At 44.6% G+C, this 20699-nt stretch overlaps 1 protein-coding gene across 1 annotated transcript in view; it reads left to right on the top strand.

Annotated features, from left to right (window-relative positions):
- LOC120990971 (ovochymase-2-like) overlaps positions 1-20699 on the top strand; it is a 104705-nt gene that overhangs the window by 82502 nt on the left and 1504 nt on the right. Inside the window, exons 20-22 of the mRNA XM_040419863.1 lie at positions 4919-5101; positions 7259-7341; positions 18843-18937. Coding sequence (XP_040275797.1) covers positions 4919-5101; positions 7259-7341; positions 18843-18937 — 361 coding nt within the window. The remainder of the gene's footprint in view (positions 1-4918; positions 5102-7258; positions 7342-18842; positions 18938-20699) is intronic.

The following is a 20699-nucleotide window of genomic DNA, read 5'->3' as shown; positions in this document are numbered from 1 at the left end:
ATACAGGAGAATACAGCACCACATACCTCATCCATCCAGTGACGTCTCCTGTGATTTAGACTTTCCTCAATGTCTTCATTCGGAGATTAGACCGCCATGAAACCTTCTTTCAGCCGCGTTTCGTCTCTACAGAGTTTCACAAAAAAACATTTTTAGATTCCTCACTTTACTATCATCCTCTGCTATCCTCTACTATCATTATACACAGGGGCCATTATAAATTATAATAATACAGATGGGGCCATTATATATACTAATAATACAGATGGGACCATTATATATACTAATAATACACAGGGGGCCATTATATATTATAATAATACAGAGGGGCAATTATATAATATAATAATACAGATGGGGGCTATTATATATACTAATAATACAGATGGGACCATTATGTATACTAATAATACACGGGGGGCCATTATATATATATATATATATATATACTAATAATACAGAGGGGCCATTATATATTATAATAATACAGAGGGGACCATTATATATTATAAAAATACAGAGGGGCCATTATATATTATAAAAATACAGAGGGGCCATTATATATTATAAAAATACAGAGGGGCCATTATATATTATAATAATACAGAGGGGACATTATATATACTAAAAATACAGATGGGAACACTATATATACTAATAATACACAGGGGGCCATTATATATTATAATAATACAGAGGGTCCATTATATTATAATAATACAGAGGGGCCATTATATATACTAATAATACAGAGGGGACCATTATATATACTAATAATACAGAGGGGCCATTATATATTATAATAATACAGAGGCGGCCATTATATAGCCTAATATTATACAGGGGCCATTATATATTATAATTATAAAGAGGGACCATTATTAATGGCCCCTCTGTAAAATTATAATATATACTGGCCCTTATGTAAAATTAATATATATCCTGGCCCCCTCTGTATAATGTGTCCCCTCTGTATAATATATAATGTGGCCCCTCTGTATAATATAAAATTTGGCCTCTCTGTATAATATATAACTGCCTTCTTTGTTTTTTCTTCTATTCATACTGATAATGCCCTCCACCTCCATATTGTCCCCAGTATGGCCTGCCTTAGGGTAGTTACACAATAAACAAAAAGAATACTCACCTCTCTTCCTCACTCCATCACAGCTTGTGGCGTCTCGGCGCAGGAGGTCAGGAACACATCACTGGTCTTGTGAGACCCGATGCAGGAGGTCACGATGAGGTAATCGCGATCTCCTGCACCGGTCTATGGCCTCATAGGCTTCAGGCCTGGCCTAAAGCCTATAAGTCAGAATAGAGGGGACGGGAGCCGTATGCTCCCGAGGCACTCCTTGAAATGCCTGCTGCCTGGCGCCCCATGCAATTTGGCACCCGGGGCAATGGCCCCCCCTGCGTAGAGGTTTTCCACTGATTCTAGTGCATTTTCCATATCGGAATCAGCAGGGGCGGATTAAGTGCACGATAGGCCCGGGGCTGTCTACCCAACTCGGCCCGTCCCTCCATTTTAAGTTTAAGTTTTAAGTTTACCGTTTTTTTTCTGTATGAAGAGGCTGCGGTGCTGCGGTGCTTCGTGAGCGCCACTGTCTCTTCCTAGGCCATATGACATCACATTCATTGGTCACGTGGCCTAGGTGAAGCTCTGTCCCATCTGAGTGATTGGGGCTGAGCTGCAATACCAAGCGCAGTGCTATCAAATGGACAGCGCTGTGGTTGGTAAGGAGAAAAGAGGCTGCGCCGCTCGCTGGAACATCGCGGTCTCCTCAAACAGCTGATTGGTGGGGGTGCCAGGAGTCTGAACCCCACCATCTCATAACTGTCTGAGTACAGATGTCATAGATGTTACCTGCAGTCCTATGTAACATCCCACATAACACAGTGAACTATTGTGTTATGTGGGGTGTTACATAGGACTGCATGGAACATCTACTACATTATCAGCACACAGAAAGTTATCACTGTTATCTGGGCTGTTACATAGGACTGCAGGTGACAAATTAAAATTTTAGTTGCCAAATTTAAAATACATATGATTATGATAAAAAAGACTTGGAGGAGAAGATGAGACGCAGGTCACAGTAGTGAGTTAGCTCTACATATAGGGGAATACAGCACCACAGGCCTCTTTCACACGGGTGTTGCGTCTGAGGGCCGGACAAGAGGCGGGTGTGTTGCGGAAAAATGCACGATTTTACCGCACAAGTGCAAAGCGTTTTAATGCGTTTTGCACGCGCGTGAGAAAAATCGGCATGTTTGGTACCCAGACTTCTTCACAGAAGTTCGGGTTTGGGATCGGTGTGTAGATTTTATTATTTTCCCTTATAACATGGTTATAAGGGAAAATAATAGCATTCTTAATACAGAATGCTTAGTAAAATGTCCATTGAGGGGTTAAAAATAATAAACAAACTCACCCCATCTACTTGATCGCGTAGCAGATCTCCTCTTCTTTCTACTTTCTTCAGGACCTGGCTAAAGGACCTTTGATGACGTCACTGCGCTCATCACACGGTCCATCGCCACGGTGATGGACCATGTGATGAGCGCAGTGACGTCACCACAGGTCCTTTACATCAAAAAAGAAAGAAGACATGCCAGGCTGAGGGTTCAAGTGGATTAAGGTGAGTTTATTAATTGTTTTTAATTTTTTAACCCCTCCATCACTTTTTTACTAAGCATTCTGTATTAAGAATGCTTTTATTTTCCCTTATAACCATGTTATAAGGGAAAATAATAAAGATCGGGTCCCCATCCCGATCGTCTCCTAGCAACCATGCATGAAAATCGCACCGCATCCGCACTTGCTTGCGGATGCTTGCGATTTTCACGCAGCCCCTTTCTATGGGGCCTGCGTTGCGTGAAAAACGCACAGTATAGAGCTTGCGGTGATTTTCACGCAACGCACCAGTGATGCGTGAAAATCACTGCTCATGTATACAGCCCCATTGAAGTGAATGGGTCCGGATTCAGTGTGGGTGCATTGCACCCGCACGGAATTCTCGCCCGTGTGGGTGAGGTGAACGCATTGCACCCGCACTGAATCCGGACCCATTCACTTCAATGGGGCTGTGCACATGAGCATTGATTTTCACACATCCCTTGTGCGTTGCGTGAAAATCGCAGCAAGCTCTATATTGTGTATTTCTCATGCAATGCAGGCCCTTTAGAAGTGAATGGGGCTGCTGGAAAATCGCAAGCAAGTGCGGATGCGGTGTGATTTTCACGCATGGTTGCTAGGTGACGATGGACCATGTGATGAGCGCAGTGACGTCACCAAAGGTCCTTTTCTCCCAGGTCCTCAAAGAAGAAGAAAGAAGACAAGCTGGGCTGCGCGAACAAGTGGATGAGGTGAGTTGAATTTTTTTTAATTTTTTTTTAACCACTCCATCCCTAATTTACTTAGCATTCTGTATTAAGAATGTTATTATTTTCCCTTATAACCATGTTATAAGGGAAAATAATAAAATCTACACAACACTTCTGTGAAGAAGTCCGGATTCGGGTCTGGGTACCAAACATGCCAATTTTTCTCACGCGCGTGCAAAACGCAGTAAAACGATTTGCACTCGCGTGGAAAAATTGTGCATTTTCCCGCGACGCATCCGCATCCTATCCGGCCCTCACACGCGACGCCCATGTGAAAGAGGCCTTCGAGTGACCCTCAATCAGAAAGAGACAGCACTTGTGGATATTCAAATTTAAGCTGGCCCTCCAGTTCAAGAACATTAACTGGGGAATTAAAAGAAGACTTATCTGATGATCTCCTTTTCTTAGCTGCAGATCTGTAGTTCCCAGGTTCCTCTTCTGCCACCCAATGTGGTCACACCTTCCTAGACTACCTGATGCATACTGTGCATTTTGTAGGCCAAGACACTTCATGCTGCCCTTGAATTGCTCACTTGAGCAGTACTGCCTAATCCAAGAGCAAGGCTGGACAAATAGAAAGTGTCTTGGGCTACCAATACATCAGTCCAAGAAGTGGTGTGGCCATCTTCGATGTCAGATGAGAAGGCTAGGGATCTGCAACTAAAAAGATGAAAAGGAGGTCACCAGGTAAGTATTCTTTTTGTTTCCCAGTTAATGGGATTTTTTTTTCTTCAACCAGAGGGTCACTTTAGTATTGAATTGGAAGTGCTTGTCTTGGCAAACATACTAGTAGGCAGGGGTGTAACTACCATAGCAGCAGACCATGCGAATGCTATGGGGCCCAGGGCAAGAGGGGGCCCAGTCTTAGTTGGGATTATCTCCTGTTCTACTGGAGGTGAAAATCAGGACACTTTCCTCTAAAAGAACAACTTTTAGCAAATGAGGCAGTGGAAGAAATGCCCCAAGGATCATTGAAAAGGGTTTAGGCAGAAACCCTTCTGTCTTGTGTGGGGGGCCTGGTTTGATCATTGATATGGGGCCCTTACTTCTCTATGTACACCACTGCTAGTGGGACATGAGTCCCTGATGTGTGGAAGTGAGACATTTCACCATCATGGATGGAGGTCCTACTACAATACCGCTGTATGTGGAAAAACAATACTTTGTCATTCGAAGTGTTGCAATTGCGCTGTCTCTTTGATTGGGGTTCACCAGCGATCAGAAAATCATACAGACCATGCAGAGGACAATGTCTTAGTCAACACATTTACGCCACATTTTCTTAAAAGATGACTCCCCCTTTATTGTCTGAATTAGTAAACAAATTACAGTAGGTACTCTATTAGGGAATTCTGATTTACTAGAGGGGAGTCCTACATTCTTTGTAACCCCATTGACATGGAGTATGTTAGAAAATCTGCAACAAATCCTCTCGTTTATGTCTGAACATGACCTAAAAAACTTTCTCTCCTGCTCTTTAAATCTAATCAATGGTAAATGGGTAGTTCATATCTTTTTCTTTGCTTTGTAGGTCACTTCTGTGGAACGACATTGCCACCGACCCTAAATACAACTGGGAATACTGCCGTTATTAAATTTGTCAGCAACCACGTGACGAATGCCAGAGGCTTCTATGGATACTGGACGACTAATCTAACGGACATTCCAAACGCTCCACTGACACATCCCAAACCATGGGATAATGTGATCGTAGGTGAGCTGATAAGAAACCCCTCAAACGGGCTTTACTATTTGCATACTTTCTAATCCTGTGGTGGCTAACCTCCGGCCCTCCAGCTGTGTTAAAACTACAACTCCTAAGATGCACACTTGTTTGGCTGTTCTCAGAGTCGTAGTCGGAAGTCGTAGTTTCACCACAGCTGGAGTGCCGGAGGTTAGCCATCACTGTAAATCTCTTGATACACAATTATATTATATCCATAGCATGGCATCTCAGCCATTCAAGGCTGCCACTATGATGTTTCTTTAATGCTGAAGCCATGCAGCCGATAAATAAGAAGGACCAAGAACCCACAATGATTAGCTGTACAGCAACTGAATAAATTCACTAAGTTGAATATATTACAATTTGCAACATTACAGAAAGCTAACATATATCTTGTCTATCGGCAAAACCAATAGTACTTAAAAGGAACCTGTCACCTAAAAAACGCCTCCCAAATCGTCAGCATTACCTTAAAGTAGCGAGCAGTATGTTTCTAAAGATCCTTTTCTTCCTCCGGCCAGATGCGCTAAAATCTTGAAAAACAAACTTTAATTCCCTGCACGCGCTATGTAACAGCAGAGTTTGAAGCCTGCGCACTGAGCCGCTGAAAACTATCTAACAGCGGCATACGGCAATGTGCAGGCACAGGAATAGAGATGCGCGAGATTTCGGCCGGCTTTGCTGAACAGCTGAAAACTATCAGCTGTCAATCAGAGGCGAAGGGGCAGGGAAAGGGCGTGGATATCCAGACTTGACTTCAAACTCTGCTGTTACGTAGCACATGCAGGGAATTAAAGTTTGTTTTTTCAAGATTTTGGAAGAAAAGGATCTTTAGAAATATACTGCTGGCTACTTTTAATTAATGTTTTTAGCTGACAGGCTCCCTTTAAAAGGTAACTGTCATGTTTTCATCCAAAAATAAATTTTAGCATATGTTACTGCTGCAGCAGCATTATGCATAAAGCAATCTTTAGTTTCTTCACATACCTTAGTTATGGCTGTTTAAACATTTACAATATGAGGACCTTCTCAAGATGGCTCCTCTGCCAGTTCTCTGAGGCCAAAACTGCTTTCCCTCACTTCACATACACACTTGCTGTAGCCAGCAGCTCCCTGCCAGCCAATCAGATTGGATTACTGATAGACACGCCTCCTCACTCTGAAGCCTAATGCAGGCATGCAGTGTGGAGGACTGCCCCTCTGTCTTCTGTTTATACTAAAAGGAAGACAGACAAACCCTAGCAATGGTCTTTTAATGGAGCAGTGGAAAGGGACAGAGGACGTTAATGAAAGCTGTTATTATAAGGTAATTACAGATCTTTTGACAATCATTGACAGACTAACTCAGGTATGCATGCCTAGCTCTAATAAACTAGCAAATAAAAAAAATATGACAGTTACCCTTTAAAGGGAACTTGTCACATTGTACGTGCAGTGTTATCTGTGGGCAGCATGTTATAGAAGAGGAGAGCGGGTATGCTCTAATGGCACCAGATGTACAGTAGCTATCTGGTGGAAGTAGAAGCAGAGCTTGCTAAGAGCTGATTTGCTCCATAAGGAGCTGATTATCTTAATAAGGAGATATAGTATCACCCAAAACAGAACAGTAAGAGCTGAGCAGATTGATAGACAGTTTTGCAGGGAAATTATTCAGTATAACTAGTGATTAATACACTTAATTCTCTGCTCGTGCTCAGGAGTCAAGTGGATGGTCTTACTAAGTGATTGACAGCTATCTCTGTGTGCACAATACTTACACAGAGGGCAGCCAATGCCTGAATAGGACCACCCACTGGACTCCAATGTACAGATGAGCAGACCCAAATCGAAAGTGCTTCAATTGCCCTGAAAAGCTCTCTATCAATAAAAAAAAAAGAATAAAATACAAGATATGTTGAATCACTTTGGGTCCGAACATTAGAATAATAGTTTAATATGGTCACATAGTACCGGCCAATTGAGAGACATAGGAGTTTAGCCTGTGGACCAGTTCTCCACTTTTACATTTATTGGTTCCTTTTGGTATCACCACTAGATAACGGCATGCACAATGATATAGAATCTGAGTACAGTGTCAGTTTTCTTATGGAATTTTGGAAAGTGTAATGTAACACTACAGTTCACTGACCTATTATATTGTGCTAGATTGGCCTGCAAACTGTGATCCACAAGCTATGCCCACAATACCCAGTGATTCTTCACTCCTTTACTGGCATGCCTCTATACAGGTAAGCATTATACAATGTTTTCTTTGTGGAATTTTGCCATGCCATTACTTTTTTGACAAACCCTGTTCCTGGCCAGACCTGCAAAAGGGAAACATGCTCACTTCCTACCTATTGCTGGGTACCGGCTCCTTCACTCGCCATCCTTAGCTGCCTTGCTTACGTCTCCTGCTGTCAACAAAATGTGGCCAACTCATTTTACTATCTGTGGGATAGACTAATTTGGGGCAAACTTAAGAGCAGTGGGAAGTGAATACAACTGTATCTAGTCTAGGCAATAGTCTGTGAGATAGACTGCCTAGAATCTGGACAGATACATTGTAACAAACTACTAGATGGATGTATAGAAGGTTTACTAGACTGGATACAGCTGTAACAAACCCTCAGCTGAGAGCAAGACTAGGAGTCTTCCAGTTTGCTGCCTTTGAATGTAAACAAGAGTGTTCTCGTTCACTGACAGGAAACTAATATGGTTATGGTGAGAAAGTGAAGCACAAAGTGCATGTTTGCTAATGCTGTCTGATATTTAGAAGGCATGCACACAGAACAGAAATCTACAACAGTGGTGCTTGCTGTGTGATAGAGTTGGCGCATCTTGCTAGATGTTAGACACTTTTTCCTACTTACACCAATTCTTAGTTGGCTTTTTTGGATCATTAATCGGTGCCTAAAAACTGGCACATGCCAATAATAGATTTGGCACAAATTAAAAACTCATTGCCACAGTCACTATCAAGCCGAAAGAAAGTGTAGATTGTGGGACAATCTGTCATCATTAGTAATTAGTAATGAACCTGTCCAAAAACCAGTGCACGAGAGAAATTTCATGAATTATGCCAGAAAACAAGTGCAAGACCCTTAATAAATATGAGTCAAAGTACGTGATATATTTTCCGATATTGGGAATTTATAGATTTTCACTGCATGTTGTAGTGATACAAAATTTCCACTAGATGGCACCATATTAGTTTCTTAATACTAGCTTTTTTTCTAAACAGTTCTTCAGTAGTGTTGATCGAGCACCAATGTGCTCAGGTGCTCGAGTAGAACACTTTGGGATGCTAAATGGAAGTCAATGGGAGAACCCGAGCATTAAACCAGGCACCCCTTGCTCTGAAGAGGGGAGGGTGTCTGGTTCACAGGAAAAGGTCAGAAATTTATCGAAACACCACTGAAATGGTTCGGTACCAGCATGAGGAGAATGTCTGGATGCATCTTGGACTCCTAGATCGCTGCTTGGAATGATGTTGTCCGAATAGTACGCCACTTTTACAGACTGACAATAATACGCACAAAACCGAAGATTAGGAAACATTCTTTCCTGTATATTTACTTGTATAGTGCTGCCAAAAATTACAAGGTAGAGGCACTCCAATACAACCTGCATATCACATAAAGGAGGGCCTCATTCACATTGTGGTACAATTGTTCAGGTAGTGGGACTCCTACACTCATAAAGCCTATGCACTAAGTGAAAAAGCTGCCAAAAATTACAAGGAACGGGCACTCTAATACAGCGGTCCCCAACCGCCAGGCCGCGGCCCAGGACCGGGCCCTGGAAGACGGTTTGCCGGGCCGCGGCGATCAGGGCAGTCTTTAACTCTGTACTAATAAAGCGCTTCCATTATGGAAGCGCTTCATTAGTACAGAAGGACCAGGAAACGGTGAAAGATCTGTACTCACCGCTTCCTGGTCCACGGCTCGGCTATCGGCTGTGCAGGGCTGCGCACAGCGTGAGGTCGCTCTGTGACCTCATACTGTGTGCCGCTATACACAGCCAGCCGACAGCAGAATGAAGAGGATTGCAATGGTGACCAGGAGCAGGAGAGTTAAGTGTTTTTTTTATTTTATTTGCACTGGGGGCTGATGGCTGACCTGGGGGACATATGGCTGACATGAGGGGCTGACATATGGCTGACATGAGGGGCTGACATATGGCTGACATGAGGGGCTGACATATGGCTGACATGAGGGGCTGACATGAGGGGCTGACATATGGCTGACATGAGGGGCTGACATATGGCTGACATGGGGGGCTGACATATGGCTGACATGGGGGGCTGACATATGGCTGACATGGGGGGCTGACATATGGCTGACATATGGCTGACATGGGGGGCTGACATATGGCTGACATGGGGGGCTTATGGCTGACATTGGGGGGGCTTATGGCTGACATTGGGGGGGCTTATGGCTGACATTGGGGGGCTTATGACTGACATGGGGGGCTGATAGATGGCTAAAGGTTTGGGGGTTGATCGGAGCCATTGGGGGTCTGATCTGAGGTCTGATTAACATTGGGGGTCTGATTGCTGGTCTGACCTGAGGTGTAATGAAAAATATTTTTTCTTATTCTCCTCTAAAACCTAGGTGCATCTTATAGGGCGAAAAATATGGTACAGTGCAGCAGAGACCATAGTCAGTTTATATAGTCGTTATATACACTGCGTGCAGAATTATTAGGCAAATGAGTATTTTGACCACATCATCCTCTTTATGCATGTTGTCTTACTCCAAGCTGTATAGGCTCGAAAGCCTACTACCAATTAACCACTTCCCATCTGGGCCCTTTGCCCCCTTCCTGACCAGGCCAAATTTTGCAAAACTGACATATCTCATTTTATGTGGTAATAACTTTGGAACGCCTTTATTTATCCAAGTCATTCAGAGATTGTTTTCTCGTGACACATTGTACTTCATGATAGTCATAAATTTGAGTCAAAATATTTCACCTTTATTTATGAAAAAATCCCAAATTTACCCAAAAATTTGAAAAATTCGCAATTTTCTAAATTTCAATTTCTCTGCTTTTAAAACAGAAAGTGATACCTCATAAAATATTTATTATTTAACATTCCCCATATGTCTACTTTATGTTGGCATCATTTTGGAAATGTCATTTTATTTTTTTAGGACGTTAGAAAGCTTAGAAGTTTAGAAGCAATTCTTCAAATTTTTAAGAAAATTGCCAAAACCCACTTTATAAGGACCAGTTCAGGTCTGAAGTCACTTTGTGGGGCCTACATAGTGGATACCCCCATAAATGACCCCATTGTAGAAACTACACCCCTCAAGGTATTCAAAACCGATTTTACAAACTTTGTTAACCCTTTAGGCGTTCCACAAGAATTAAAGGAAAATGGAGATCAAATTTTTAAATTTCACTTTTTTGGCAGATTTTCCATTTTAATCAATTTTTTTCTTTAACACATCGATGGTTAACAGCCAAACAAAACTCAATATTTATTACCCAGATTCTGCGGTTTACAGAAACACCCCACATGTGGTCGTAAACTGCTGTATGGGCACACGGCAGGGCGCAGAAGGAAAGGAACTCCACATGGTTTTTAGATGCCATGTCCCATTTGAAGCCCCCTGATGCACCCTTACAGTAGAAACTCCCAAGAAGTGACCCCATTTTGGAAACTAGGGGATAAGGTGCCAGTTTTATTAGTACTATTTTTGGGTACATATGATTTTTTGATCATTCATTATAACACTTTGTGGGGCAAGGTGACCAAAAAATTGGTTGTTTTAGCACAGTTTCTATTTATTTATTTTTACAGCGTTCACCTGAGGGGTTCAGTCAAGTGACATTTTTATAGAACAGATTGTTACGGACGTGGCGATACCTAATATGTATACTTTTTCTCATTTATTAAAGTTTTACACAATAATAGCATTTTTGAAACCAAAAAATTATGTTTTAATGTGTCCATGTTCTGAGAGCTATAGTTTTTTTATTTTTTGAGAGATTTTCTTATGTAGGGGCTCATTTTTTGCGGGATGAGGTGACGGTTTTATTGGTACTATTTTGTGGGACATACGCATTTTTGATCACTTGGTGTTGCACCTTTTGTGATGCAAGGTGACAAAAATTGCTTGTTTTGACACAGTTTTTTTTTTTTTTTTTTTTTACGGTGTTCACCCGAGGGGTTAGGTCATGTGATATTTTTATAGAGCTGGTTTTTACGGACACGGCAATACCTAATATGTATACTTTTTTTTATTTGTTTCACTTTAACACAATAATAGCATTTTTGAAACCAAAAAAATGATGTTTTAGTGTCTCCATGTTCTAAGAGCTATAGTTTTTTTATTTTTTGAGAGATTTTCTTATGTAGGTGCTCATTTTTTGCGGGATGAGGTGACGGTTTTATTGGTACCATTTTGTGGGACATACGCGTTTTTGATCACTTGGTGTTGCACCTTTTGTGATGCAAGGTGACAAAAATTGCTTGTTTTGACACAGTTTTTTTTATTTTTTTTTACGGTGTTCACCCGAGGGGTTAGGTCATGTGATATTTTTATAGAGCTGGTTTTTACGGACGCGGCAATACTAAATATGTCTATTTTATTTTATTTTTTCTATTTTAAATTTTTTTTTTTTATTCCTTACTTGGGATTTTTTATTTTTTTACATGTGAAACTTTTTTTTATTTTATTTTTTCAACCCTTTATTTTATTTTTATTTTATTTTACACTTTTCGTCCCCCATAAGGTCATACAAGACCTCTGGGGGACATTTACTTCACTTTTTATTTTTTTTTCACTGTTGATTTCTCCTGTAACTGGGGCTGACATAGTAGCCCCAGTTACAGGACAAATGCACCCCTATAGAGGCTGTACAGCAGCAATCCTGCGCTGTACAGCCTCACAGCAGGGCTGATCGAGGTCTCTGAGAGACCTCACACAGCTCCTGCACACTCCGGTCACATGACCGCCGGGCCGGAACAGGAAGCGCACAGCGCTTCCTTCTCTGCAGACACAGCGCTCGGTGAGCGCTGTGTCTGCAGCGATCGTGAAGGCAGGGACACCTGGGCACTGTCCCTGCCTTGTCTTAGGGTTGCCCTGCTGTCACTGACAGCGGGCAACCCGATCAGCAGCTGCACGATTAGCGTGCAGCTGCTATTTCTGACAGGACGTTTTAAAACGTGCTGTCAGAAATAGACGTCCACCCATAGGACGTTTATATCCTATGGGCGGACGTGAGGCGGTTAAGCATATTAGGTGATGTGCATCTCTGTAATGAGAAGGGGTGTGGTCTAATGACATCAACACCCTATATTAGGTGTGCATAATTATTAGGCAACTTCCTTTCCTTTGGCAAAATGGGTCAAAAGAAGGACTTGACAGGCTCAGAAAAGTCAAAAATAGTGAGATATCTTGCAGAGGGATGCAGCACTCTTAAAATTGCAAAGCTTCTGAAGCGTGATCATCGAACAATCAAGCGTTTCATTCAAAATAGTCAACAGGGTCGCAAGAAGCGTGTGGAAAAACCAAGGCGCAAAATAACTGCCCATGAACTGAGAAAAGTCAAGCGTGCAGCTGCCAAGATGCCACTTGCCACCAGTTTGGCCATATTTCAGAGCTGCAACATCACTGGAGTGCCCAAAAGCACAAGGTGTGCAATACTCAGAGACATGGCCAAGGTAAGAAAGGCTGAAAGACGACCACCACTGAACAAGACACACAAGCTGAAACGTCAAGACTGGGCCAAGAAATATCTCAAGACTGATTTTTCTAAGGTTTTATGGACTGATGAAATGAGAGTGAGTCTTGATGGGCCAGATGGATGGGCCCGTGGCTGGATTGGTAAAGGGCAGAGAGCTCCAGTCCGACTCAGACGCCAGCAAGGTGGAGGTGGAGAACTGGTTTGGGCTGGTATCATCAAAGATGAGCTTGTGGGGCCTTTTCGGGTTGAGGATGGAGTCAAGCTCAACTCCCAGTCCTACTGCCAGTTTCTGGAAGACACCTTCTTCAAGCAGTGGTACAGGAAGAAGTCTGCATCCTTCAAGAAAAACATGATTTTCATGCAGGACAATGCTCCATCACACGCGTCCAAGTACTCCACAGCGTGGCTGGCAAGAAAGGGTATAAAAGAAGAAAATCTAATGACATGGCCTCCTTGTTCACCTGATCTGAACCCCATTGAGAACCTGTGGTCCATCATCAAATGTGAGATTTACAAGGAGGGAAAACAGTACACCTCTCTGAACAGTGTCTGGGAGGCTGTGGTTGCTGCTGCACGCAATGTTGATGGTGAACAGATCAAAACACTGACAGAATCCATGGATGGCAGGCTTTTGAGTGTCCTTGCAAAGAAAGGTGGCTATATTGGTCACTGATTTGTTTTTGAATGTCAGAAATGTATATTTGTGAATGTTGAGATGTTATATTGGTTTCACTGGTAAAAATAAATAATTGAAATGGGTATATATTTGTTTTTTGTTAAGTTGCCTAATAATTATGCACAGTAATAGTCACCTGCACACACAGATATCCCCCTAAAATAGCTAAAACTAAAAACAAACTAAAAACTACTTCCAAAAATATTCAGCTTTGATATTAATGAGTTTTTTGGGTTCATTGAGAACATGGTTGTTGTTCAATAATAAAATTAATCCTCAAAAATACAACTTGCCTAATAATTCTGCACTCCCTGTATTGTTATATATTTTAATATGCACCTTGTGTTTTGTTATACGCGTGAATCAGTCAGCCCCGCCTACTCCCTAAGCCCTGCCCCAGAACCCCCGCCCCCCCCCCCCCCCCCCCCCCCCCACCCGGTCCCTGGGAAAATTGTCTTGCATGAAAGGTTGGGGACCACTGCTCTAATACACCCTTTATTACACATAAAGGAAGGCATCATACACACCCTTGAAAAATTAAGATTGATAGCCTGCTGGTGACCTTCAAAAACATTAGGAGCAAGGGCCTGCTGGTGACCCTCTAAAACATTAGGGGGAGGGCCTACTGCTGATCTGACCATATAAAACATTAGGGGTGAGGGCCTGCTGCTGATCTGACCATCTAAAACATTATGGGCGAGGGCTTGCTGGTGACCCTCTAAAACATTAGGGGTGAGGGTCTGCTGCTGAGCTAACCCTCTAAAAAATTAGGAGCGAGGGCAGCCTAATAAGCATGTTGATATGATGGAGGAGGAGGACGAAAAAAGGAAGATTGAACCATATACCCTTTTTTGTGGTAGAAGAGGTGCATGGGAATACAGTGTATTCAATACACCATAAAAGCCACATTTAAAGTGCCTTTATGTCCAGCCGCTTTCCTCTGGTGAAGTAGAGAAGTCAGGGGCAATCCCATTAGAGTCAACCTGTCAGAATTTTCAGTTGACAGGCAGATGCTCTTATCAGTTATTATGCTCCCAGCAGCACCAAATACCCGCTGACAAAACACTGGCGGCAGGGTAGGCCAGCACCTCCAAGGCGTAGAGCGCCAGTTCATGCCACGTGTCCAGCTTGGACACCCAATAATTGTAAGGCACAGAGGCATCACTGAGGATGCTGACACGGTCTGCTACGTACTCCTTCACCATCTTCCAAAACTTTTCCCTGTTTGTGACACTAGGCCGCCCATCAGGGTTAGGGTGCTGGCGGGGTGTCATGAAACTGTCCCAGGCCTTGGAGAGTGTTGCCCTGCCTCGGTTGGAACTGCTGTGTGTTCCCCTCGGTTGCCTAAGGAACTCTGCCGCCAGCGTTGTCAGATGGAAATTTTTGGAGCAATTTTTCCACAAGGACCTTCTAGTATTGCACTATTTTGCTAGTCCTCTCCACCACAGAAATGAGAAGTTCTCTTTGTAGCGGGGGTCGGGAAGGGTGAACAACCAGTAATCGGTGTTGGCCAAAATGCATATAACGCGAGGCAGCATAACATAAAGTCAGCCATGTGACAGACTTCTCTGTCCTCATCTGGAGGATGACTCTCAATCACCTCATCCTCCTCCGCCCATCCACCCTGAACAGATGGAATAAACCTGCTATGGGTACTACCCTCTGTAGTGGAGGCAACCGTCTCCTGCTCCTCATCATCTGAGTAGACGAACTGAGGGTGGTCTGGCTATCACCCTGTGTACTGTCTTCCCCCATTTCCACCTCTTCCACATGCAGAGCGTTTCAGTAGACCCAGAAGTGGGATTGTTATGCTGATAATAGCGGCATCGCCGCTCACCATCTGTGTTGATTCCTCAAAGTTGAGGAAAACCTCACAGAGGTCAGACATCCATGCCCACTCGTCGCTTGTGAAGAGCGGAAGCTGACTGGAAAGGCGACGACCATGTTGCAGCTGGAATTCCACTACTGCCCTCTGCTGCTCACAAAGCCTGGGCAACATGTGGAATGTGGAGTTCCAGCGCGTGCTCACATCGCACAACAGTTGGTGAGCTGGCAATTGCAAGCACTGCTGCAGCGTTGCCGGACCGGCGGCAGCTGTAGATGACTTTCGGAAATGGGCACACACGCAGCGCACCTTCACCAGTAGCACAAGCAAATTGGGGTAGGTTTTGAGAAACCGCTGAACCACTAAGTTGATGGTATGTGTGTGAGCTTGCCGAGCTCCAAAGCCGCCACCAAGTTACGGCCATTATCAGACACAACCATGCCTGGTTTTAGGTTGAGTGGCGAGAGACACAGCTCAGTCTGGTTCCTTATACCCTGCCACAGGTCTGCGGCAGTGTGCTGTTTGTCACCTAAGCAAATTAGTTTCAGCATGGCCTGTTGCCGCTTCCCCACTGCAGTACTACACTGCTTCCAGCTTCTGACTGGTGCTGCAAGATGAGAATTCAGAGGTGGAAGTGGAGGAGGAGAAGGAGGGGTTGCAGCCACTAATGTAGCTGGTGGCGGAAATTCTGATGGAAGTAGGGCCCGCAATCCGTGTTGTCGGTAGCACCTGTGCAGTCCCAGGGTACGACTCGCTCCCAGCCTCCACAGCATTGACCCAGTGTGCCGTCAGGGAAATGTAGCGTCCCTGGCCAAAAGCACTTGTCCATGTGTCAGTCGTTAAGTCGACCTTCCCAATAACTGCGTTGGTCAGGCATAGGTGATGTTATGGGACACATGCTGGTGTAAGGCGGGGACGGCACACCGGGAAGAATAGTGGCAGCTGGGGACTGAGTAATGAGGGACAGCCGCCGCCATCAGGCTGCGGAAAGCCTCAGTGTCCACAAGCCTAAATGGCAACATTTCCAGGGCTAGCAATTTGGAAAGGTGCGCATTTAGTGCTATGCCCTGTGGGTGGGTGGGTGACTGGGTATTTGCGCTTTCGCTCAAAGGCCTGGGGTATGGACATCTGTACGCTGCGCTGGGACACAGAAGTGGATGTGCTAGCTGATGGTGCTTGCGAAGGTCCAGGTGTCTGCGTCCTGGACAGGGGATTGGCCAGCACAAAACACAGGGGAAGAGGAGGCAGTGGTGTGACCCGCAGACACTGATTGTGGATCCAGGCATTCGGCCCACCTATTAGGGTGCTTTGATGCCATGTGGCGGATCATGCTGGTGATGGTGAGGTTGCTAGTGTTCACGCCCCTGCTCATTTTGGTACGGCAGTTTGCAAATGACAATTCTTTTATTGTCCGCACTTTCCTCAAAAAAGCGCCAGACTGTGGAACACCTACCCCTTGGCAAGGGAGATTGCTGCAAGGGGGTGCTCCGGGGAACAGTTGCAGGCCTGTTTGGTATGGCCTGCCTTCTCCCTTTTGCCACCCCACTGCCTCTTCCAGCCTGTTGCTGTGCTGCCGATTCCCCCCCCCCCCCCTGTACTGCTGTCCTCGCTCGGCTTGCCTCCTTCCCAGGTTGGGTAAGTGATTTCATCGTCCAACACCTCCTTTTCCACTTCCTCACTCTGGTCATCCTCCTGACATGTTGACCTAACAAGAACCTCACTTATTGACAACTGTGTCTCATCCTCATCATCAACCTCGAGACACTAATTGCCATTGATTTATTAACAACTGTGTCTCATCATCATCCACCTCGTGAAACACTAATTGCCATTCCCCACCTTCATCTTCTTCCGACTGTCGATGCTCAAGAGTTTGGGAATCAGTGCACAAGATCTCCTCATGTCTCTCTTCAAGCGGGCTTGGCAAGAGGCCCAAATCAAGGAATGGCGATGAAAAGAGCTCCTCTGAATATCCGAGTGTGGGATCACTTGTTTACCAAGACTCTCCATGGTTGGAGGAAGAAGGATCAGGGTGAGGATTCTGTTGACCAGACTCTTGGCTACTGAGACTGGACTTTGTGGAAGACAGGGTGGTGCTTAACCGACTGGAAGCATTATCTGCTGCTTCCAACCGACCACCTGGTCGCACTGGTGTGACTTCGAGAGTGATGCCCTGCAAACTGGGACATTAAACTAGGTATCGTGGATGAGTGTGTTTCTTGTGCTCTGGCAGCAGGCTCAGTTTCACCGTGCCCAGGGCCACGGCCTCTGCGTGCACCATCAGCAGCATGGCCACTTCCCCGTCCCTTACTGCTCGCCTTGAGCATATTAAATGGTATATATGCTTGCAAGTATGTCACACATACAGTAGCGCAGGTTTTGTAAGTGTATGTGCAAATAAATTACACTGAATGTCACAGATATTTAGGATGCGCAAAAGTTATACAGGAGATGTAGCGCAGGTAATGTCGCTGTCACCAGCGGCTAAGAAAAAATTACACTGAATGTCACAGTTATTTAGGATGAGCAAACGTTATAAATGAGATAGAGCGCAGGTAACGTCGCTGTTACCAGTGGCTAAGAAAAAATTACACTGAATGTCACAGATATTTAGGATGCGCAAATGTAACACAACAGATGTAGCAGAGGTTGTGTCACTGTCAGCAGCGGCCAAACAATTGCACGCAATTTAGCGCAGGTTGCGCAAAAAGGACTTTTGGGTCTCTAACACCTTTCAACACTGAACCCTGCCTTAAAAAAAAGAAACAATTCCTGTCCGTACACTATCTGTTCCTTCTGCTGCAGCTCGCCCTGACTAAGACTGAGCCGAACATGTCATTGGGAGGAGACTCGAGCATCGTGCTCGAGCACAAGCGGTGTCCGGCCCAACACTGCGATGTGCCGAGCATCGCGATGGTCGAGTCAAAATGGTGTTCGGCCGAGCATGCTCGCCCAACACTATTCTTCAGCCATTCTTTGCTTGAGAGACAGCTTAGACATTGATGTCCTATATCGAGGATATGCCATCAATGTCTGATAGATGCAGGGCCCACATAGTGCCACAACGAGGTCCACGTACTGAACAGCCATGCTTGGTTGCTTCTGATACTCTCATACAAGTGAAATTAAAGAGCCATGCATATGAGCAGCAGCCTTTCCAGTTACTCTCTGCCTGGTGGGACAGAGTCAGAGAACCCTGCTCTTGACATATGTACAGGTTACAGAGGTGGCACATGCATCTGTCAGACATTAATGGTATATCATAAGGTGTTGAGAATACCACTTTAAAATAAAAAGGAGCAACTTAGGAACATTAAATGTAAAAGGAAAAAATCTATAAAAAATATTAAGGAATGAAATAATGGGTATAGTAGTTATTTCTATTACATGAAGTCCTACTTTCCTCATCTGTTTTAGTACAACAGAAACAAACACGTAATAGATAAGACTAAGAAGGACATACAGCTCACACTTGTTTCAACTAATTAACCTATCAGATCCCTACTTCTAGACCTGCTCACTGACTTTCTCCATGTGTTTGGTTGCAGAGTCGCTCCAGACCATATCTACCGTTTGAGCACAGATGTGCAGGATCACTAGTACATTCACAATGGATTCTCCTACCTGCTCATTGTATAGACATGTGAGTATCACAATTACATTTAGTGCTGGATCTACATCTCAGGATGTGGCACAGATTGTCTCACACCTAGACTGTGCCCAGTGAGGAGGTATTTATTAACCTTTGCATCTTTACATAGTGACAGGCAGTGATGGTCAGTTCGCAGTGTTCGCCAGCGGACACATGCGGGGTGCCATCTTTAGTAAGGTAGACTCTTCCGTCCGGCGATGCACAGGTAAGCCCTTACCTGTGCCGGGAGCCGGTCTGAAATCAAATGCAGTCACCGTAGCAGGCAGTTCCGAGAACAGCCGCCGGGGGCCTTCATTGGGCTGTTCTCGGAACTGCCTGCTCCCGGTGACTGCATTTGATTTCAGCCCGGCTCCCGGCACAGGTAAGGGCTTACCTGTGCATCGCCGGACGGGTTAGTCTACCCTTACTAAAGATGGCAGCCCGCATGTGTTCGCTAGCGAACACTGTGAACTGACCATCACTGGTGACAGGTATAATGTGCACCATACTCTGCTAGATGGAGCATGTCTACTGTGAAAAAATGACTAGGGTTGCCACCCAGCCAGTACACCTTTGGCACAGTCGGTATCTACAACTAGAGACCAGTGCTGGTAAAAGTTTTTGTGTGGCACCTACCTCAACTGCATACACATCCTCATGAAGCAGATAAAGTTGAATACAATGGTGGAGCAAAGAGCAATCAGCTCCCTGCTGCATCAGTCACGATCTGATTAATGGATTAGCGCAGGCAGGTGTGATGCAGTGATGTCATTGTGCCTACTGTGCTTAACTGCCAGAACGCATCAGATCTGTACTTGGAGTCCTGTTCATGTCTAGCCAGCATCTTGGCACAGCAAGCGCCAGTGGCGTAACTAGAAATGACTGGGTCCCACAGCAAATTTTTGAATGGGGGCACCCCCCCCCCCCCCGGAACTTCTTCGCAGCCCGCCTCCTTCCATGCAACCCCCACTCCTGTGGCTAGTCAAAATCACTCTCTCAGACAAAGCCCAACAGCTGCTGTCTGTATGTTTCCTACAGTGTCGCTGTCACGGATCAGCAGATGTGAACCCATAGTGCTACTGACTGGCTGTACCCTGGAGGGGCGTGACTAACCAACTACCTGGTCTTCGCTAGAGCCTCTGATGGTGAGGATAAAGTTGGGCCGTTAGGAACCGAAGGATGAGGCAGAGGCGTAGTGAGACATGCAGAAGGTCAGGGCAGGCGGCACAGGTCAGGCAATCCGGGTCAGCAACGGGAGAGACAAAGCAAACAGGCAGGGATCAGTCGATAAGCGGAATCCAGGGATGAAGTATAGATCAGGAACACAAGCAGTTATCAAGCTCTTTAGCAACAGACTAGGACCTTGACACAAATAACCTACATAAAAAATGCCAGACCGCTGGTACTAAATTAATCATTATTACAAAATCACATTAGACAACATACATGATTAAAAGAATCAGTGCAGGAGATAAAAAGCAACATCACTGGAGGAGACATACAATGAACGGAGTCCCTATCCTTAAACATGATTATTCAGAAGAGATGGTTATGCATACATGAAATCATACATAGTGGGGAAAAGGGACATTTACCCATACAAAAGTCTCCTCCAGGATGGCGCCAACCCCAACGCGCGTTTCGGCGTACCTTCGTCTGGGGGTAGCGTCATCACTGGAGGACATGGTTTAAATACAGATATCAGCCAATCAACATACCGGTAATCATCAGTTTGATTACCGGTATGTTGATTGGCTGATATCTGTATTTAAAC

Source organism: Bufo bufo, chromosome 2 (genome assembly GCF_905171765.1).
Source record: "Bufo bufo chromosome 2, aBufBuf1.1, whole genome shotgun sequence".
In the NCBI taxonomy this organism is placed as follows: Eukaryota; Metazoa; Chordata; class Amphibia; order Anura; family Bufonidae; genus Bufo; species Bufo bufo.
Note: the sequence above shows the minus strand (reverse complement) of the source record. Positions and strands in the feature narration are given on the sequence as shown.